This window comes from Cicer arietinum, chromosome 8 (genome assembly GCF_000331145.2).
Source record: "Cicer arietinum cultivar CDC Frontier isolate Library 1 chromosome 8, Cicar.CDCFrontier_v2.0, whole genome shotgun sequence".
Lineage (NCBI taxonomy): Eukaryota > Viridiplantae > Streptophyta > Magnoliopsida > Fabales > Fabaceae > Cicer > Cicer arietinum.
The window spans coordinates 24,828,773-24,852,462 of NC_021167.2; the positions used below are offsets into that span (position 1 = coordinate 24,828,773).

Below are 23,690 nucleotides of genomic sequence, written 5' to 3' on the forward strand. Positions count from 1 at the left end.
CATTGCAGACCACTTTTGTTCTTGATGAGGAACGAAAGTCATATGTTTTGAGAGTTGCTGGGAAAATCCATCGTGGATTTAGATCCCATCTCTCAAATTTCTATCTAAAAGATAGAGAAGGAAACACAAATGCTGAACCTCCAAAGATATATCAACATTATATATCAAAGGATGAATGGAGTGCATTTGTTTCCAAACGTTCTGACCCGGCGTTTGTCGTAAGTGATTAATTTATTAGCATTTGTGTTTTATTATTCATATTCGTAGCGTATTTTAAATTTTTACACAATTGCTATTTTTTTTTTATATAGAATATTAGTAAGGCAAATCGCGAACGGGCAAGCAACCCAAAACACCCATACAAGAAATCACGTATGGGATATGCACGCCTTGAACAAAAAATTGTAAGTAATTAAACATCACTTGTAATTTGTATTATAAACTATAGTGTGTAACTAATTTGTATTATTTTGTTTATGATTTTAACGAATAGAGAAAAGACACCCAAGCCGATCAACCCTTGGGTCGTCATATCTTATGGAAGGAAGCGCGTGTTAACAAAGAAGGAGTGGTTGATAATGAAAATGTCAAGAAAGTTGTAGAACTTTGTGTAAGTATATTATCACTTTAATATTTTTTAATATTGTATTTTAAAAATGCTATTGAACTTATCTTTTTAATGTTACATGTATTTTAGGAAACTATTGAACAAAGTTCTGAAACTCAAGAGGGCAACAAGGATACGTGCAGGGAAAATATTGTTCTAAGGCGCTTTAATGGTGCACCTTTTACAGCGCTTTCGTGAGAAAGCGCTGTAAAATGTACAAGAAAAGCGCTGTAAAATGTAGACCCATAATTTCATATATGGGTGCATTTTACAGCGCTTTTTTGAGAAAGCGCTGTAAAATGCACACCCATAACTCATATAATGGGGTGCATATTACAACGCTTTTTATGAAGAAGCGCTGTAAAATGTGCATAACAAGCGCGCGTTGTATTTACATGTTTTATAGCGCTTTTTTAAAAGCGCTGTTGTATCATTTACAGCGCTCGTTTCCACAGCGCTTATTTTTTTGAAAAAGCGTTGTAAATGGCTTAAAAAAAGCGCTGTAAAATCCGTTTTTTCGCGTAGTGAGAATTGGAAATGAAATTTATGGGGTTGTAAAAAATAAAATATTTATAAGAAAAATGGGATAATCATATAGTCGATGTTATCGCAATTAAAGAGTATATTTAGGAAAAGAACATTTTAAAATATTATAAAGAACACATTATATTATACATATGACTAACAACATCCAAATTAAATAAGAAATAAGTCACTAATTCCAAGCCATAAATAGATAAAGCCTAAAATACACAACTATACACATATGGTCCTAATTAGAAGAAAAAATTATGTGACTTTTTTGAGTGATGATGTATCATTTAAATAATTTTTAATCATGATTATCCATGTATGGTTGTATGATTAAGATTTAATTCTCATTGAAAAACTCGTCTCATTTGATATTCTATATATATATATTGAAGTAGGTTTAGAACATGAACAAAAAATTGAGAGAAATGTTGTTTTAAGAATTTTATTATTATTATTATTATTATTATTATTATTATTATTATTATTATTATTATTATTATTATTATTATTATTATTATTATAAAAATGGTATTTGATGAAGGTGTTGGAAAATATAAAAAAAATGGGAGTTTGAACTGTGCTATGTCATTTTTAAATTAAACTACTTGTTTTGAGAATTTTTGTTTTGAATTACATTAAACCATTTAGCATATACATAGTGAAACATGTGATTTTTAATTATCAAAAATAGGCAACAAAATATTTCACCTATATGTTGTGATACTCCAAAATAGTTCATGAAAAATGTGGCCAACAAATGATAAAGAAGAAAATTTTGAATTAGTATTGTAATGTACCGGTGAAGAGGAGTTGAGAAATATATTATCTATTATCAAGACACGACTCATCTATTGAAATCAGGAAAACAAAGAAAATAAAAGTTGAAAACCACTAAAATAAAATAAAATAAAAGAACATCTGATTAAGACTTATACCAATAAAAATATGTGATTGGGACCTGAAATAGATTATTTTGTAAACCACTATTCTTTTTTCTTATTGAACTATAATATGTTGTTTTGAACTCTAATATTATAGATAATTGAAAAACGATTTTTGGAGTTGGGAATGTAGGGCTATCGAGATTTGAAGGCGTAACAAATATATGATTCATCAATTAAATTGAGAGATTAATGAGAATTTATGAAATAGTAATTGTAAATAAATGTTTGAGGGTTATTGGTTTGAAGTAGGAAAATCAACGAATATTAGAAGAATGAGAATATGCTTTTGAAATTTGAGAGTGTGATTAGAAGGTGTCAATTAAATTGAGAGATTAATGAGAATTTATGAAATAGTAATTATGAATAAATGTGTGAGTGTTATTGATTTCAAAGTATGATTTAGAAGGTGGCACATCAGATTATGTGTGATATGCCACAAATAGAATTATTTAAAACACAAAAAGTTGAAGGATCAATGTGAGGATCTGCCGTTTGATTTAATATATTATAATAGATGTTATTGATTCCTTTTAAAGGAAAAAAATTAATTTTAATCACTATATCTATTATAATAGGTCCTTTTAGCTTAGCTTCTTATCTCTTTCATAAATGGGCTAGCAAGAATTTAGAACTTTTATGATTGAAATCTCATATTTAGTTTTATCTAGAAGTATATTTTTGAAGTGCATATAAGAAGTGGGAAAAGAATCACCATTTATTACATAACTAAACCTTAGTTTTGAAGAACTATAAACAGTTATATTAATCTTTAAACACCCCATATATTAATTCTACAAAAATAATAACATAACAGACTTTATTTTTATATAACAGATGTCTGTAATTCTTAAAATTTAGATTCTTTTTCATTTTCCATAAATTAAGATATCCATGGCTAAATTCATCATGATGAATTTAAAGTTTAATTGCATATACATAAATTCATTATATGACACCTATTTCATAACTTCATAGCAATTACACCAAACTTCGAAGGTATAAGCATACCACTATTCTATTCCAAGGACTAGAGATTACATAAACTACAATCTATGACAAAGTGTAGTGAATCAAACATTAGATTATACAGCCTATTGATTCAATCTTTGATCATTTTGTGTTGTATTAGCTCGATTTAGACGCTTTTGCCTGTATCTCCATGCAACTTGAATTCTGTTTGCTGCAAGTGATTTCCAATAAGGTGATTCATACCTAAGAACATAACACAATCATCAAAACATTATGTCAGAGCCATGATTTTGATAATATATACTATGATTATAAATAACACACTTGTTAAATGTGTATATATGTGCGCGCGGGTGTGTGTGAAGAAGATAAGCTGAAGTATCAACAGAAAAAACTGAATGACCTTATGACTCCTTGAACACGAGGGCTCCGCAAGAATCTTGCGAAAAGAGTTGTGACTTCTTCAATGTCTTTAGCGCGGAGTGAAAATGCTTCCACATTTGTTAAGCATTTTACTGTTCTATCACTGGTCAACCCTTGTCCATGAAGCTTTACTTTCTTACCTTCTGCAATAGAATCCACATCGATGATTCACGTTGATGGCCAAGTTGCCGAGCTTTTGCTACTTATTTTAGAACTTTAAATTGAAACATAGATATAATTACACTTGTGATCCTTTAAGTTTGACCATTTTCCTTGATTGGTCATTTTCTTCGAGAAAAAGGTCAAACTAAAAGGATTACAGGTGTAATTTTGCCTAAAATATATAACAAGCGTATCATTTTTGCATCAAGTATAGTTGTACCTTTGCTTTGTGAAGATTGTTCAAGATACCATCTTAGAAGTTCTTCGCCGCAAGCATCTCCTTCAGATAAGGGAACCGGAATTCCATCTTCTCCGATGCTCTCCAATTTTCCACGCACAACAAACACCATCTTCTGTACAAGACCACCCTGACTCAAAATTTTACTTCCTTTGATGTATGTCGTTTGTATTAGTCGCTCACGAATAGCATCTAAGATAGGCTCGTCCTCGGCCATCAAGGAAAAAATTCGAACCTGTAGAAAAATCGTGGATTGTCAGAGAAAATTAAATCATCATTGCAAAGAACATTTGAACTTGTTAAATATTTTTGGCTTTTGGCGCATCAGTGTTTTAGTTTCATGATAAATATGCATAAAGTTGTCTTCAAAATGGTTTCATCATAGATGAGATTTTGAAATTCACATCACATTTGAACCAAATGAAAAAAAATCCAATTAAGCTGTAATCCTAAACTTTTTTCAAATGTTCCAATACATACATTTTCAACAAATTTGAAGAGATGGCGTCTAATGTCCGTCTGAAGATCTTCCGGCAAATTCTCCAGAACCATTATTTCCGGAACTCCTCTTGTTGCAGCCCAATTATACCGTTCAGCCTGCCGTACTCTCCTGCATGATATACATAGTATTCATCATTTGTACATTATGCCTAATCCATAATTTCATGTGACATAAAACCTAAGTAAAATGAAAAATAGTTCAGATACTAATTTCTTTGCATTGAGGCCTATATGTTCTTATTTTAAAATACTCAATAGCTATGTGTAATCTATTTTATAATAATCAATATCTATGTCTTTATCACTGTGATTATTTAGGTGGTTAACAAGCAATGACTTGAATAAATTGACCAATTCATTTTGGCAATGTTGACGTGATTCGTTAAAAGAATAAGAGCATTTCATACCTTTTGAGAGCTTCTGGTAAACGACGATGGCTCATCCATTGCTCGACATCACGGCCTCTAAGTTGCATTTCTAGTCTCCTGTAAAAAGAACAGAACAAAATGTATCAATTTCGCTCCAAACCTAACGATGAAACGCATCAGAACTTTGCTGACAAAGTTCCATTATTAGTCAGAACTTGTATAAATTCTACATTGCTTTTTAGATTTTCAAATGAAAGAAATTTTAAACAGAAATCGATATAGAAGAAAACAGATGAAAAAGGAGCACCATTGTTATTTGTTACCAACAATTAACGTGCATGGCAAGTAAGAGAAAAAAATTGTTCTACCTCCGTCCAAGAGCTTGAAGAAAGTTCTGTATGTTTCCGATGAGAAGCGCAAAAAGCAAGAGTCCCAATCCTATGATGGACATTGTAAAGAGAACTTCCCACACAAAATAACTTGGTGTTTGATTACCAGCCAGAGTACTGATTTGCTGTATTAAGATCATAAGCCAATTGTCAGTTGTTAGTATGTTATGTTAGTAGTTAGAGTTTGAACCCTGGACCTCCTTCTCAAACTCATTCAGATGCCCCAGGTCAACCACTTGAGCTACACCTCAGAGACTTGTAAGATTAAATGTAAAATGGTATGAATGTGATTTTGTAAAACTACATATGAAAATGAAAAGGAGAAAAGATATATAGTTTTGTGAATTACCTATTTAATTTTAAATTCTTGTTTTTTCTATTGTCAATAGTAATTGGTTATGAGACATCCATATTAACTTTTGCACAAAAGTTTTCATATCAAATTACATTGTATATCTTCAAAGCTCCCTTTTATTATGCAGATTTAATTAACATGCATTGTCAGTGTAAAGATTTTTTACACTGTCAATCAATAATAAATGTCAAATCATTAAAAACATTTGATTTTAATCATAACTATTTCTAAAGTCATACATATAACTGGTTGTAATGTGTTGACAGTGTAAAACTTTTAACACAGACAGTTTAACAAAATTAAACTCTTATTATGTTGCTCTATGGAGAAGATATGCTATTAAGTCTTATCTTCATCAGAGGCACATTATATTAAGCTCATTTGAATCTTTACAGCTCAATATTATAGGACAAAATGTATATAACCATAGTGATATAGACATAGCTATTGATTTTGATATAAAAGAACAAAATGCATACCTGGAATCCCCAAAACAATGCATACACATATTTGTTGATAACCTTAGTTTCTATGGTAAGTGGTACAGCACCTTCATAGATCCCATAAGAAAAAGCATTACTTGAGGTATTCAAACAAGCCTTGGCGCCTAGATCTTCGCTCCAAAGATTAGATATAATATCCCCGTTAAGTTTACAATCAATCAATTCCATGCATCTATGTAGTTTAGCATTATGGCAAGCATCTCGCAAACATTGGTTAACCCTCTAGAAGAAGAAAAACGGATAAAAGGCGAGAAGTTAGTAAATTGAAAGTTACTTAACATTCATTTACTGATTCTAATCAACCATTCATCTTTAAAGCATCCATCGAAACACTATAACTATGATCACTACCGTGCTTAATTTTGACTATAATTCTTGCAAGATATTACATTTTTTGTTCCTTTTTAACTGTTAGTTTTGTAGAAGAATTTTCAATTTTGTTTCTTTTTATTTGTCATTTTCAAAGTTTAATACAGCATTAACTATTGTTTTGTCATTAGTACCCGCAACTATTTATTGCAAAGTGAGAAACAAGAGAATTAAGATAATAAATAGTTAAGGATATTATACGAAACCACAAATAATTTCATCAAAAGTAACAAAATCCATTGGTTTTCTTGGTATGTGTACATAACCTTTATAAATTGAAAGCATTCAAGTGAATCAATTAATATGTCTTCTACTTTTTCCTTTCATTCTGTGCAGATGCAAGGTTCTTTTTTCATTTTCCATGCAAAGTGAGATTTTAAAGCAAAGTATGAAATTTAATTCAGAAATAATTTTTCTTCTTTTTTTGAAAATGAAGCATCGAATGTCAATTTCACTCACCTGTAGACCAAAGAGGTACCAGCATGAACCAACAACATGGCCAGATAGCATAAAAATGAGAAGATTTATAATGAAATTTGCCCATGCTGACTCGAATATGAATCCGGTGGGAGACTGGCCAATTAGCAGAGGCAAAAATCTGAATAATCTTGGAATATACTGTACAAGGATCGCTAGACGTAGAAGATTCTTTGCATAATTTGCTCCTGATGACCCCAACGAATTTGGTAGGATAAACAATATCATTATCTGCAAGCATTTCACAACATTTATAAGTATATTTTCAAGCATTTGTTGAAGTCCGCGGACTATTTTCATCGGTCCAACACACAAAAAGGTGCACTGATTGTGGCTCATGTTGAATTTAAACATGATTAATTTGAACAAGAAGCATTTTATAGAAACAATATAACGAATATTTTTCAAAGCACTTTCGCGTAACGCTGCCACAGCACAAAATATAAGGTGACTCTTGCATCTCTATTATATTCAAGGAGAAAGATTATTTTCCCATCGAAGTTCGTGAGATAACAACTATTTATGTGCTTGCAGCTAAGAGCTTGTGCTTTTAACAACAGCATTGAGAGATACGAAGAAATATACCTGAGGAAGAGGCGATACAACAAACAAGTCGAAGAAAAAATAACTCTTAAAGTAATTAAGAGCAATTTTCTTGGGACTGTCAACTAAATCTCCGGCACCAACAACCATTGATTCAGGAGAAATATAAGCCAACCTAAACTGCAAAGAAGCAACTTAGTAGAGTTATATAGTCTTTAAATTATAAAAAATGCGGTAAACTAGAATTAAAACTCGACAACCATGTTGAAGATTCAAGACACATGCTTTTTTTTCTTCCTATAGTTAAAGAAAGACTAAGGAAAATTATAAGAAAAGTCATTAGAAAGATTTCTATTTAAATAGTCTATCAGTAGACTTGATTCTTGACACGACAAACACGGATCTTGCTAAATGGAAAAAGGCTTTGGTTGTTATTTGTTAGAACAACGACTTTGGTTCAAAATAAAACAGATACGAAAAGTGCATACAAAGAACACACAATATTTAATCACGAAGTTCAGTCAATTGTGTCTACGTCTCTCCTTGAACCGTACCGCGGGGGACTTCAACCCCAGCTCGAGCAGCTTGTCCACTTATCAGTAAACTATGAGTCACACCCATTTGGTAATAATTTGATATCATTTTATGAATAAATGGATTAGCACAAATTAAATGTAAGGAGAGGTCAGACGGGAACTTTCCTAAAAGGCGGTTGTTGAGAAATTACCTGGAGAAGAATGTTCAAGAAATACACAAAATCAGTTATGCTTCTAAATAAAACAAGTGTTGTTGCCATTGTCCAGTTCATAACAATGCATTTATCACGCTGCAGAAAAATGAATGAGAAAATGTGAAGTTTTTATTTTTTGAAGCAAGTAAAAATTGTAAAGTAAATGATGTTGGATGATTTTACAATTAAATAAAAGGAAAAGAATCATACCTCCCTCACATAAATTAAGAAGAAAAATAACGGATCAACAAAAATTGCAACCAAGCAAAATATAGCCAAAAACTTGTTCCATTGTTGTACAACTTTAGTGTGAGGGTTCATCACTCCAGGAATACATGAAGAGCATAAAGAATAAATTTTTTTTCCAAAACCTTTGGCATCTCCATAAAGAGAATTGTGGAACTGTAAACATTCAAAACATGAACAAAAGTATTATCAGTTATGTGAAAATAACAGAAAATAATTTGTACTAGACACCTTAGGAAGAAATAATAGTCTATTTTAGGAAGAAAGACACCTTATGATCAAATATAGTGGAAGCTCTTGGTTTTATTTGCTGAGAAACTTTGAAGTAAGTAGGACAAGTTGTGCAATAAGGATCATTACACATTCCAAGTTGTCCAGACCTCAATAAGTGTTCATTTTTTCTGTCATTGTCAATATTCCAATGATGTTCATTTGTGTCATCAAATGTACTAAACTTCTCTGTCTTGTTCTCCCCTACTTTGTTTCCTGCCACTACAATACCATTCTGAAAAGGATTTCCCATTCCCGGAGTGGCGTTTAATGGACCACTCATCTGCGCAAACGGTGTTTTCCTCGCGGTACGAAGCGGACCGGTATGTCCGACAAGATTAGGTTGTCTGTCATTTGGATCCAAGGAAGCCATAGGAATAGAAATCGAAGCACTTTGTGTCCTCGATATCCTTCGAAAGTTAGAATTCGCAGGTTCATCGGATGGTTGTGCACGCATTTCTGATAGCATTGGCACTTCATCTTTATCAAAATGATTCATGGTTCCTTGATGATTATGCAAAACAGAAAAACATCAATATATATCTCAGAAATTTCAAAATGAAACAATCCAATTCAGCTCAAAACATGAAAAGGGAAAACATAAAACCATAAAACAGTACATAATCACTGCAATATTAGGAGCCCTAGTTCGACTACGAGGTAAGTAAAGTCTGGTCAAAGACTGTTTCAGATAGCGTTCGACTTCGAACAGAGGTTCTCCTAGTCGATTCGACATTAACTGAAGCTCATTAACTACTTGAACTCAACAACTTGGCTATAACCGATGCAATATGAAAAGTCAAAGATTGTATGCTAGTGACAAAACCAGATGGAACTCAATGCATCACAAGAAAAATCTAAAACGATATATTTGACTTCACATAGAAAAATTTATGGCGACATAAAAAGATATGCAAGTGGAACTTTTATTAAGAAAGAAGTAATGAATCACCTTATCTTAAACCTTATGAAGCTTGGAAGAAAACCAAACATAACAATTAGACATTTATTGCCTTAAACTAACTATACAATTATTGAAATGCAAGTAACATCCAAAGTATACATAATTTCTATAGCTTTAAAGAAAGAGTTAGTTAACTTTAACAAACACATCTATGACATTGAATTTGTATCTGCTTCTACAAGCATATTTGCATTCAAACTTCAAAGCTAATACTCAACACATAAGAACATAATAAAACAAAACATGTTCAGTATGTTCAGTGGTCTGAAATATAAGTAAATATAAACTAATTTCTCCATATTTAATGACAATATTATTCCTTCAGAAAAAAATTACTCCAAAAATATACCTTTCAATTAACTTATATTATTCATTCAGGACAGTTATAAAAACAAATATAAAAACCAAAATTTATTATTATCATCAGTTAGATTTCATTTTTTTTATCCATACACCAAAAAAATAAAAACAACAAGACGACAAAACATCGTGAGTTTATTTCTAACCTATGAGGAATTGCAATTGAGTAAGGAATCAGTGAAAACTACAAAAATTAAAAATAAAAAGCTAAGAACAAGAAGCAATAATGAAGCAAAAATAAAACACACAAGAGAGAAAGAAAATAAAAAAAAATGTAAAGAGTATAAAACCTGGTTAAAGAGAGTGAAAAGTCCAGAAGCTAATTTGGTTGAATTGAAGTTAAAGAATGCATTTGTTGGAGATTGGTGTAGACATAGTTGGACTTCAAAGAAAAATGGAAGTGTGAGTCTTTGTTGTGTGTGTGTTTGTGAAAAGACTTTGACTCAATCAATTTTTGTTGAAGTCATTGGCGCGTGAATATCAATGTGGTCAAGTGCGCGTTGTTATGGTCGTACAGACATTTATTACCACAGACAGACGATGATTTATTTTAGGAATAGAATATTTGTTAAGTTATTGAGTGTATTGAGTACTGTTGGAACTTAATGTCCAAAATAAAAAATCGTTGAAATTATACGTTGAAAATTGTCATATTTTAAGTAGTTTTTAATTTTATAAATATTAAAGTTATATATTGCTGAGAAAATATATGTGAGTTTATTTTTATTACTATATTTTTAAATTCTTGTAAAAGGTGTTGGATGCATTTTTTAATTTTCTTTTTTTTCTATTTTTTATTATGTTCGACTGATATGTGAGTCATTTCTCCTGTTTATTTCTATCTCTTTGATATTTTAAAGTGGTTTTATATTGTTGTCCATTTAATTTTTAGAGTGGTTGTTATGCTCTTTCTTTATGTCCCTTCGATATTTTAAAGCAGTTTTATATCGTTGTCTCTTTGATTTTTAGAGTGGTTGTTATGTCGTAATCCCTTTATTTTTTAGAGCGGTTGTTATGTAGTAGTCCCTTCGTTTTTTTAGAGCGGTTTTTATGTCGTAGTCCCTTCATTTTTTAGAGTGGTTGTTATGTCGTAATCCCTTCGTTTTTTTAAACGGTTGTTATGTCGTACTCTCTTCGTTTTTTAGAGCAGTTGTTATATCGTAGTCCCTTCATTTTTAGAGCGGTTGTTATGTCGTAGTTCCGTCCATTTTTGAATGGTCCTAATACCACTATTCTTTTAGAGCAGTTTTTATGTCGTAGTCTCGTCGATTTTTAGTGGTCGTAATACCACCATGAGCGGTTTTTTGTGTCGTAGTCCCTTTTGATTTATGAGTGGTCATAGTACTATATTGCAAGTGACTTTAATCGTCATATTGAGAGTAGTTTTAACCGCCATATTGAGGGTGTAATTTTATAATGGTTTTCTACGTCTGAGGGGCTAAATCCAACTTGAATTATCACTTGTTATGAGATGAAATTATTTATAATGATATAATTTTTCAATGTTGTCATATTTACTGCACTTAGTAAATTCGCGGCTTGCTTTCTATCCCTATTAATTCTCTCTTTGTTTTTATCAACCTTGTTTTTTCTTATATACATTTAGTTTATAGTTTTTGAGTAACAAACTAACTAACTAAAATAGTTACAAGTAGTTACAATTAACTAATTTAACTATCCAAAATAGTTTGACTTCTTGATTGAGTACCACTTTTTAACAATTTCTAACATGACCCGATGGTAAACTTCTCTTTTAATTTAACCTAATCGGAGATTATAATTCAAATTTTGTTTTGAGAATTCAAGTGTGTTAATTTTTTTATTTTTTTTTATTTTTTGTAAAAAAGGTTTATACTATGAGTTAGCTTATTACAATTATTTATGTGCATGACTTTAAAATTATTTATGGTAAAAGTCAAATATATTTGATGATTTAACAACTGTGATTAATTAATAATGTAATTTTTTTTTACATATATATGAATTAAATCCTTTTTGATCCCTTTTTACATGTATGTAAATTAAACCATTTATGATCTTTTGATGATAGAATAAATACAAGATATGATAAGGATAAAAATAGGATAAGATATTGACATGTAAACATTATATCATATGTTTGATACCCATGTGATAACCAACAACATAACAACATATTATGTTGTCATGTATTTGATACTCATCTTATTATGACATAAAATAATATATATTATATTTAAATAACAAAATTATTATTGTGAACAATTATATATTAGTTTTTTTAAAATTATTATATTTTAATATTATAAATAAACAAAATACTAAAAGTTAAATAAATAATAAAATAATTTTATATGTAAAACTATCTATTGACACTACTAAACAAATAATTTAAAGTTTTAAAAAAATCACGAGTAACTAAATAATTAAATTTTATTTGTTATAATAAAAATAAAGATATGATACATATTATATGCAAATGATAAAAATATCCTTGTAAACAAGTTATATTTATTTTAAATTTTCAATTGATTTTTTCGTATTTTTAAAATTTTGAATACTAATTTATTAAATTATATGAAAAAGACAAAAATACCCTTATAGTAAAATCATAAATATTTATTAAATTAATTATTAATATTTCATTTTTAAGTTTAGTATCAAATTCTATTTATTATTTTCATATTTATATTTTTATATTTTAGATTATATTTTATAAATTGTTTTTATATTTATATTTATATTTATATTTATATTTATATTTATATTTTATTGTATTTCAATTTATATTTTATATGGATAATTAAGTAAATTATTGTTCTTATCATATCATGTTGGTTTCTAATTCAGTTTATATTCAAGATAGAAATTTCAACTAGAGAGACATGATAGGATAGAATTCTAGATTAACTTATATCATATCATATCATATCATGTTAGTTCATTAACATTAAATTCAGACACAATATATTAATGTATTCTTATTTTGTCCATCAAACATTTTCTTTGAGTCAATTTGTTACGGTTTTTTTTCTACAATAATTATTCTTTTAAGACAAAATAATCACTTTTAAAAATTTTAGTGTCTTTGTTACAGTTTTTGGAAAAATGAAAGAAAAAATCTAAATCTTACTTAAATGAAAAGCTGCTTTTAATAGCTTCTCAAACAAATCATTTTCATAACTAATTTTCTTTTAAAAAAACAAAATTGATTATCAATACAACTATTAAAGGTAGTTAAAATTACTTATAATTAGATGGAAGTTGTTAGGTTAGTTACATTAATAGCAGTATAAAAAAGTACAACATACTCTAATTGTAAAAATAATTTCTTTTAATAATCATTTTAAATTTTATTTTTCTCTTTAATTATTTATCTCTTTCTCAAAGTCAACCACAATTCTTAATAACATTAGACAAATGGAAAACAACTTCTATTTTTCTTTAAAATATCTAAAAATAATCTCTAAATTAATAAATAACAAAATTACTTTTTTTATAATCCTTACAAACTAACTACATATATCTTTTGAATATTACTAATAAAATATTAATTATTTTTTTAATAATATATAAAACTCAAATGAAACACGTATAATAAAAAAAAGGAGAAAGTGACGTATTAGTACTTTCTCAAAACAAGAGGATTTACTTGACTTATTGTATTATACCAATGATAACTCAAAATTAAGGAATAAATTATAGTCTCATAGGTTAGATAGGAATGAAAAAATGGGTCAACACGCTCCTTATACTATTGTGTTTTTAAATGGGTCAACACATTTTATAAGTAATTAAAAATTTAAAAATAAATTTATTAATTAATAAAATCACAAAAACTATGTTAAATAAAAATGAAGAAAAAAAATATTAAAGACCATTTTAAAAAAAAACACCAAAATATAAAATCAACTATTCCAACAAAAATATAAAAATTATAATTAAAACATTCAAGATTCATTATCAAAAAACAAACTAAAATAAAAAGTTAATGTGTCCAACAATTCTCAAACTATTAAAAACATGTGACTAAAAATCACAAAAACTTAATAAAGTCTTCTAATTTATTTTTTTGAATTGGTAAGTAATTTTATTATTTCAAGTAAATAAAATGTATTTTTTATTTATTTTATAATTCGAAGTAATTTTATTGTTTTGGGTTTCTCTTATTGGCTGGCGTACACAAAATATAAGGTATCTTGCATACTTTCTTTGACATATAATTTTATAGCTATAAATCTTTGATAGTATATTATTGTGTTTTTAAATATTAGTATCGAATTGAAATCAATGTTGATTGTTTAATTTTGATTATATCAATTTTTAATCATACATATATTAAATCACATACAAATTCTTGTACCAAACAATAAATGATATACAAATTATACGAAAAAAACAAAACCTAGCTGAGGGTCAATGCCATGGCAGGCCTGCAAAGTAACAATATGATAATTAAATGAAGCTGGTTGAAGGCAGAAACATGTCACCGTCTTCGGAAATACCCTCTTCATTGCAAATTAAAAGTCACTTTAGTGCACAAATAAAAAATATAGTTAATCAATAGTAAAATTTCAAAATATATATAAATATAAAAAGTTAGTATATATATACATTTAATTATTCAGTCAATTAATAATTATTGATTAATTAATAATTATATTGTAATGTATATCAGTATCAATTGAAATTTTGTTGACTATTTGTATTACATGTTAAAATTTCAAAATATAAAAAACTAATATAGAATGTCATAATATACATTCAAATATTTAATAAAATAATATTAATTATGACACATGTCAATAAAAAATATTAAAATGAGTTCAAGTGATTAATGAATTTCACTTAAGAATAAATCGTTCAGAAGAAATAAATAATTCTAATTCTAACTGGAATAATTTTTTGAAAGAATTAAATTTTTTATATATTTATTTTTAAATAGAGATAATTAGTTAATATTTCTATTATAATATTTATTGTTAATTACAAAAAAAAAATTAAATTACTTAAAGATATTTTATAAAGAAAATTATTAAGAATATTTTATATTTTAAAGAAAAATACTAATATTGACTATATTAAAAAAAAAATTATGAAAACGTATACAAAGTTAATAATACTTTAGGAGGGGCATCTTGGAGACTTCAACGTAGCAGCATTAGTCAATGCATGTGCTTTGGTTCTCACTTCTGACCCTCTTCGTACGTACAATCATTTTTTTCAAATTTTAAGGTATGACTTCACTCATATATTACATACGACTCATTGGTTCTTTGTTATACTTCATTAGTCAATATGATATTCCATAACTTTTTCCAATTAGTTTCATTTAATGGGTACTTTTACCAATTAGTTAGTAGTTTATTACTACAACTATTTTTATATATAAGACTTTGCTGATTAATTATTTCATAATAATTAACAAAGTTTATTATAGTATTAAATTTATTGATAATTTAAATTGTTTTATTAGAATACATTTGAAGAGGGAAAGTATTGTTACATATTATAGGAAAAAATATAAAATAAATAAGAGTGAGCTAGTAAAGAAATCATGAAAGATTTAAAAGAGAAAATTTTATTTTATACCACTATATTTATACTCTTACCCTATTTTTTAATAAATATTCATTTTTACGTTTTTTTAAATTCAAATTTTATGTTTTGAGGTATTTGTTTGTGTTTCGAAATACTTAAAAAAAATTTCCAATACACAAATGTGTTCAGAAAACATAAAAAATAAAATTTATTACATAAAATTTAAATTTTCTAAAACAAGTTGTGTCTCATAAAATTTGGTTGGAACACAAATTTCAAAAACACATTTGTGTTAAGTTTTCTGGAATTTAAGTTAAATATAGTGGGATAAGAAAAATGAAAATAATAAAATAAGTATTTACATAAAATGGGAATAAAAGTATAAATATGGGGATATAGCATATAATTTTCTTGAAAGAATCTAATAAAAAGGGGACAAAAAAAATTTCAAATGACTTCTACATTTAGGGAGTGGTTGTCCTATGCACTGATTATATAAAAATAATTATATAAATGTTTAATAAAACAATTTTGATGGTGAAAGAACAACTGTTGGAAATATTTAAAAAGAACAAATTTCTTTCGACAGCTATTTTTACTTTTTAATTTAGGGTTTGAGATTTTGATCTCAAAACACAATTTGTTATGAGATATAGTAAACCAAATATATTACCTCCTTTATTCCAGAATAAATTATTCTTTGAGTATTTCACATAGATTAAAAAAATATATAAATAAAAAAATAAATAATATATTTATTTTCATTAAAAAAAAACTAACGAATAGAAATAAGAACAAATTCTCGTTGCATCCACATTAAGATAAGTGTTGAAAAGTGAAATCTAAAATAATGATGTCGAATGAAGTACATATGATTTTTTATTGTAAGGTGTGAGTGGACAACTCAATTGATTTAAACTAAAAGATTAAAGAAATGGAAGTTCAAAATTCAAATTCAGGTAAGGAAAAAATACTAACACAACAATTAATTATTAATTTTGACGGTTTTAAAAAAATATAAATCTTTGTAGCAAGCAGGTAAATAAATTTATTAGGGTCACATCCAATAAAGTGAACATAAATTTTGCAGTTAGAAAGTGTGAGGAGGTTATGAGTTTCATCAATTAAGAATGAGTTGAAGGAGACAATTGAGGTATGCCCTTTATTGATGAAATTTGCCGCAACATTAGAATTAACTTCAAAGGCAAGAAGCTCTGCATTCAATGCATTACAAGGACTTACTTTGGCAATAAATCCCTTAACCATATATAGAATAGTACATTTTATTGGTGTATTCATAATTATCATTAATGCAAATTAAAATATAGTGAATTAAAAATATATAATATTAATTAAATGATATAATCAAAGATAATCTTGAACATGTGTAAGGTGCAGGACAATACAAGATCTTAAATTTTTAGAGATAAAAAAAAATTAATGTATAAAAAAATGTTCAGATTAATATATTTTTTTGAAATAATATTCGTATCGATAAATATATTGTATAACTAAGTTTGCTATAATTTTAATGTAGTTTTGATTTGAATTTTTCAATGTTCACTTATTATATTTATTTATATATATGATTGATAAAAAATTAAAGAACTTGTATAAAAAAATAAGACATCTAATTTAAACTTCACATAGGACACCTAAATTCTCAAGGACAATCTTGGGTACAATTTGAAAATATTAATCAAAATTACATTAAAAATTAAAAGAATTATTCATTTTGCAATAAAATTTTTTTGGTAAGTGGATCTTTTTCCTAGGCAGTCCAACACGATGTCATGCGTAAAGCAAGTATTACTACGCGAAAAAACGGATTTTACAGCGCTTTTTTTAAGCCATTTACAGCGCTTTTTCAAAAAAATAAGCGCTGTGGAAACGAGCGTTGTAAATGATACAACAGCGCTTTTAAAAAAGCGCTATAAAACATATAAATACAACGCGCGCTTGTTATGCACATTTTACAGCGCTTCTTCACAAAAAGCGCTGTAATATGCACCCCATTATATGAGTTACGGGTGTGCATTTTACAGCGCTTTCTCAAAAAAGCGCTCTAAAATGCACACCCATAACTCATATACGAGTGGGCATATTACAGCGCTTTCTCACAAAAGCGCTGTAATATGCCCACCCATAATTTCATATATGGGTGTGCATATTACAGCGCTTTCTCGAAAAAGCGCTGTAAAATGCCCACCCATAATTTCATATTATGGGTCTGCATTTTACAGCGCTTTTCTTGTACATTTTACAGCGCTTTCTCACGAAAGCGCTATAAAAGGTGCACCATTAAAGCGCTTTAGAACAACATTTTACAGCGCTTTTTAAAAAAAGCGTCGTAAAATGTGTGTTTTTTTTTTTTAAACGCTGTAAATTAATTATTTGAAATGAAAAGCGCTTTTTAGCTTTTTTAGTTTAAAATTTTCATTGAAGGTTTTTGTACGAGAAGGTCGTGTGCACGAGGAAACTGTCAAATAAATACTCATTCTTGTCTCCGCATAAGATGTCGATGTTCAAACTCGATCCAGACAATGTAAAACACTACATTGTAGATATGTTTTTAAGAAATAAAGAAAGTGATAAATTGTTCTTGGCACCATATAATTCAGGGTACGTAATTTTATCTTTTTTAATTGATGAGAATTTAATTTATTAGTTGTCTATAAACAAAATTGCTTAACCAATTTTTTGTTGTTGTAGGGCACATTGGGTGCTATTTGCAATCAATGCGGTCTCTGAAGTGATATACTATTTGGATCCCGTGCACGGCGATTACACCAATCACCCCGGAATAAAGAATATGCTCGACACGTAAGTAATATTCATTTATTTCTTACATATATATATTTATATATATATATATATAAATATATATATGTAAGAAATAAATGAATATTACTTACGTGTCGAGCATATTCTTTATTCCGGGGTGATTGGTGTAATCGCCGTGCACGGGATCCAAATAGTATATCACTTCAGAGACCGCATTGATTGCAAATAGCACCCAATGTGCCCTACAACAACAAAAAATTGGTTAAGCAATTTTGTTTATAGACAACTAATAAATTAAATTCTCATCAATTAAAAAAGATAAAATTACGTACCCTGAATTATATGGTGCCAAGAACAATTTATCACTTTCTTTATTTCTTAAAAACATATCTACAATGTAGTGTTTTACATTGTCTGGATCGAGTTTGAACATCGACATCTTATGCGGAGACAAGAATGAGTATTTATTTGACAGTTTCCTCGTGCACACGACCTTCTCGTACAAAAACCTTCAATGAAAATTTTAAACTAGATTAATTACCAATACATTTAATTAATTACAAATAAATGCAATTAAAAGTATTTTTTACCTTATGTACAAGCTGATTACAGTAACACTCAGCTCCTTATGTTCGAGAAGATCGTACATTTGCTCCTTTTCGAGGTATTCAATATACTCATCTCCAAAGATGTCTTGATTCATTTGTACAATGGGCGAATCGTTGCTGCTGCCCATGTTCCTTTTTATTTGGATGTCAAGACACGCCCCGTATTTACCAAGGCGTGGCTGACTTTTATTAGGAGCAGCAGCAGCAGCGACCGATTTTCCCCGATCCAGATTTTTTGTTGCTGCAAGTTTTGCAGCTTTATTACCCTCCAGCCTTTGTAGTTTGGCAGCCCTATTAACCTCCAATTTTTGAGGTCTGCTGCCTTTTTTTGGCTGTAGGGGTGGTTTATTTATTTGGACCTACAAAAATGAGGTAAAATGTTAGTTTATTGAATCTGAAAAAATAAAAAACCTTAGGCAATAAATGTGACAAACCTTTTCGGGAGATGTAACTGATTTGTCCTTGGGAATCTTTTTTTCGAGGGCAACAAGGTGTGTGGGCCATGCCACGTAACTGCCAATAGCGTCGCTTAAGAACTTCATATCTCCATCGTTGTCCGGTATGGGCAACGGTGCAGTTGGTTCGAAAGCAACCGTAGGCGATACTTTGACATGGCCCGCGGGGATCGGAATATTGTGCAATACTTCTCCCGAAGTATTGTGCAATATTCCTTTTCCCACCTTCCGTTGAGTCGGCGAGGACAAGTATAGGACACATGTAGTGACACCCTACATCAATAGTTAAAACATAAGTACAGTTAATATATAAGTTTGTTTAATACATAAGTAATTACATAAGCAAGTAAGTAGTAAGTAATTAATTACCTCGGGAATACTCTTCAAACCGACGTTGCAACTCCCGGTTTCACTCTCCATTTGTATTTCAGGTTGGAGCTGAACCGGAAGTTGCTTGTCTTTATTCGTATTCACCAAGAGTGCCACTTGCTCCGATAAGATTCTGAGCTTCTCTAATACTTCCTCGTTGGAAGGTTTTTGGCGCTTCTCTTGAGGAAAAAAGCTTTTGGGAGTTACGCCAAATCCTTTCCCCCTCACTCGACCGGAATACTCAGGGACATTAAACACTTTCCCAAGAATGTCCCTGCACGTATCCTTGTTGCCCTCTTGAGTTTCAGAACTTTGTTCAATAGTTTCCTAAAATACATGTAACATTAAAAAGATAAGTTCAATAGCATTTTTAAAATACAATATTAAAAAATATTAAAGTGATAATATACTTACACAAAGTTCTACAACTTTCTTGACATTTTCATTATCAACCACTCCTTCTTTGTTAACACGCGCTTCCTTCCATAAGATATGACGACCCAAGGGTTGATCGGCTTGGGTGTCTTTTCTCTATTCGTTAAAATCATAAACAAAATAATACAAATTAGTTACACACTATAGTTTATAATACAAATTACAAGTGATGTTTAATTACTTACAATTTTTTGTTCAAGGCGTGCATATCCCATACGTGATTTCTTGTATGGGTGTTTTGGGTTGCTTGCCCGTTCGCGATTTGCCTTACTAATATTCTATATAAAAAAAAAATAGCAATTGTGTAAAAATTTAAAATACGCTACGAATATGAATAATAAAACACAAATGCTAATAAATTAATCACTTACGACAAACGCCGGGTCAGAACGTTTGGAAACAAATGCACTCCATTCATCCTTTGATATATAATGTTGATATATCTTTGGAGGTTCAGCATTTGTGTTTCCTTCTCTATCTTTTAGATAGAAATTTGAGAGATGGGATCTAAATCCACGATGGATTTTCCCAGCAACTCTCAAAACATATGACTTTCGTTCCTCATCAAGAACAAAAGTGGTCTGCAATGAAAACAATTATAAGTAATGTATTTTACAGAAAAAAAATTATAAATGACAAAAGAGTAGATCAAAATATTTACTTGAATGTCATTCCAGATGATATCTTTGGCATCCTTCAACGCCTTATCTCTCCAGTTGTCTATTGTTATTGGGACATTTTGACGAACAACAGCCCCAATGTAGCTTACAAACATGGAGCTGTTGGGGTCAACTGGCTGACCACTCTCGTTCCAGCCAACCTAATAAACTCATATAGTAAGTACATGCCCTAAACCCTAAAAAAAGATAAAAAAACACACAGCAAACAGAGTATATATAGTATACCTCAAATTTAATGCCACTGCTCCGTGCTTTAATCACCCTTTGCATGATAGTTGCACCACGTTTGACTTCTTTTTCGTAAGTCTTAGAGGTGCCAACTTCTTCATTTTGAACTTCTAAATCTTTGTTTGTATCCATTTAACTACAACAAGTTCAACATGCACTTTAGTATAACATCAACAAGCTCAACATGGATCATGCATTATTATAAACAAACTCAACATGTATCAGTATATCTTAAAAAAGCTCAACATGCATTCTAATGATTACAAAAATTTAATAACATCAATACCTGAATAATGATGGTTCGAAGAAAGACGAAATGCAAAGAAAAGAGGGTTTGCAGAAAGTTCACAGAAATATGGTTCACAGAAATACGGTTTGAAGAAATACGTAATGAGGGTTACGTATTTCAATGAAAATATATTGTGTGAAATGGGAGAGATGATCTTGGATGGAAATAAGGTTCGAAATGAAGGAGATGATCGTGGAAATAAGGTTCGTAAAGGACGGGATGATAGGGTTTGCAAAAGAAGAGAAGAAATGAAGGTTGAGATGAAGGTTACGTAATGAAGAGGAAACTGAAGAGGTAACTGTTATATATACGTAACACTTTTACAGCGCTTTTTATAAGCCTTTTACAGCGCTTATTTTGTAAAGCGCTCTAAAAGGCTTCTTTAGTTAAATTTTTAAAAGGCTCTTTTACAGCGCTTTTTTCAAATAAGCGCTGTAAAAGACCTCCGTGTGTTATTATGTTATTTGAATGCCTTTTACAGCGCTTTTTTCAAATAAGCGCTGTAAAAGACCTCCGTGTGTTATTATGTTATTTGAATGCCTTTTACAGCGCTTTTTTCAAATAAGCGCTGTAAAAGACCTCCGTGTGTTATTATGTTATATGAATGCCTTTTACAGCGCTTTCACACATAAGCGCTCTAAAAGGCTTCTTTAGTTAAATTTTTAAAAGGCTCTTTTACAGCGCTTTTTTCAAATAAGCGCTGTAAAAGACCTCCGTGTGTTATTATGTTATATGAATGCCTTTTACAGCGCTTTCACACATAAGCGCTCTAAAAGGCTTCTTTAGTTAAATTTTTAAAAGGCTCTTTTACAGCGCTTTTTTCAAATAAGCGCTGTAAAAGACCTCCGTGTGTTATTATGTTATTTGAATGCCTTTTACAGCGCTTTTACACATAAGCGCTCTAAAATGTCTCTTTATGTTAATTTTAAGAGGCTCTTTTACAGCGCTTTTCCCAAATAAGCGCTGTAAAAGACCTCCGTGTGTTATTATGTTATATGAATGTTTTTTAAAGCCTTTTACAGCGCTTTTCCACATAAGCGCTCTAAAATGTCTCTTTATGTTAATTTTAAAAGGCTCTTTTACAGCGCTTTTTCCAAATAAGCGCTGTAAAAGGCCTTATTGTTTTTGTGTTTTGTTATGTTATGTTATTTTTTAAACAAGCTCAACATGCATGCAAAACCCACATAGTAGTAACTGGTCACCACAAAAATCCCTTCCTCTTCACCAAACTCTTCTCCTTTTATGCATCTTCTTCACAAACATCAAAGCTTACTCTTTCACAATTCAATCTCCACCTCAACACCCTTTTTATCTCTTTACATTCTCTTTCCTTCTTAAATCGAAACTTAATTGGTATTCAGGATCATTGCCATGTTGCGAAAAATGGGTTTGTGTCTGGTGTTTTTGGGGATTCCCATGATGCGTACAAGGTGTTTGAAGAAATGGGTTTGTGTCTGATGTTTTTTGGATTCCCATGATGCGTACAAGGTGTTTGAAGAAATGGGTTTGTGTCTGATGTTTTTTGGATTCCCATGATGCGTACAAGGTGTTTGAAGAAATTAGGTGTCTGATGAATATTATTTTTAAAGCTTTTTTACAGCGCTTTGTCAAATAAGCGCTGTAAAATGTCTTTTTTACTCACTTTCAAAAGAGTCGTTTACAGCGCTTTGTGTGAAAAGCGCTGTAAAAGGTATAAAACACTCATTATTTTATTTTTAAAAGGATCTTTTACAGCGCTTTTTAAGATAAGCGCTGTAAAATGTCTCTTTATTTTATTTTTGTGTTTGGTTTATTTGGGTTGGGATGACATTAAAAACATTTTTATCATTGTTTATTGGATTAAAAATATTGTTATCATTGTCTTTATCACAATACTTTAGGAGATGATGAATTATTAGAAATGAGTATTCTGAAGAATCTATATATATATATGCACTGAGCAAAAGAGAATCTCTCTATTCAGTTCAGTTCAGTTCATGTAAATTACTAATTTATATTCAGTTCAGTTCATGTAAATCAAGCTAAATATAAAACACTCATTGTTACATGAACTTGGTATAAAACACTCAAATCAAGCTAAATATAAGCAGAAAATAAATTAATCAGAAAATAAATTAATCAGAACTTAGTATAAAACACTCAATTCAGATTACATGCATATTTACAATAACACAGTTCAGATTACATGCATAGCTTATATAAAACAATTAAACATATATATACATTAAGATGCCCTTCTTCTTTTCCTGGTGACATTCACATTTGTTTGTCCATTTACAATACGAAACGATGGATTAATCCAAATTCCCTCATCATGATCATCTCTAAGATATAAACCATCATCAGTTGAATCAATTTCATGTGGTTGTT

The 23,690-nt window shown here is 29.6% G+C and overlaps 1 protein-coding gene across 1 annotated transcript; it reads right to left on the reverse strand.

Moving 5' to 3' along the window:
• Positions 1–2,926: 2,926 nt before the first annotated feature.
• Positions 2,927–10,401, reverse strand: LOC101507900 (probable cyclic nucleotide-gated ion channel 20, chloroplastic). The gene is made up of 13 exons (XM_004515189.4): positions 10,243–10,401; positions 8,630–9,132; positions 8,323–8,514; positions 8,110–8,208; positions 7,425–7,562; positions 6,822–7,070; positions 5,970–6,215; positions 5,115–5,260; positions 4,786–4,863; positions 4,358–4,487; positions 3,860–4,112; positions 3,458–3,620; positions 2,927–3,297 (listed from the first exon to the last, which is right to left on the reverse strand). Exons 2-13 carry the CDS (start codon positions 9,125–9,127, stop codon positions 3,177–3,179), a joined length of 2,313 nt encoding a protein of 770 aa, XP_004515246.1. The 5' UTR covers positions 9,128–9,132; positions 10,243–10,401; the 3' UTR covers positions 2,927–3,176.
• Positions 10,402–23,690: the final 13,289 nt, after the last annotated feature.

What these genes read in the sequence shown, in the direction of transcription:
- LOC101507900 (XM_004515189.4), bottom strand. Translation starts at nt 9,127, where the DNA reads ATGAATCATTTTGATAAAGATGAAGTGCCAATGCTATCAGAAATGCGT. An exon ending in TCTTAATTTATGTGAGGGAG is followed by an intron (nt 8,209 to 8,322) that starts GTATGATTCTTT and finishes ATTTTTCTGCAG; the next exon opens with CGTGATAAATGCATTGTTAT. An exon ending in TCTTGAACATTCTTCTCCAG is followed by an intron (nt 7,563 to 8,109) that starts GTAATTTCTCAA and finishes GCTTCTTTGCAG; the next exon opens with TTTAGGTTGGCTTATATTTC.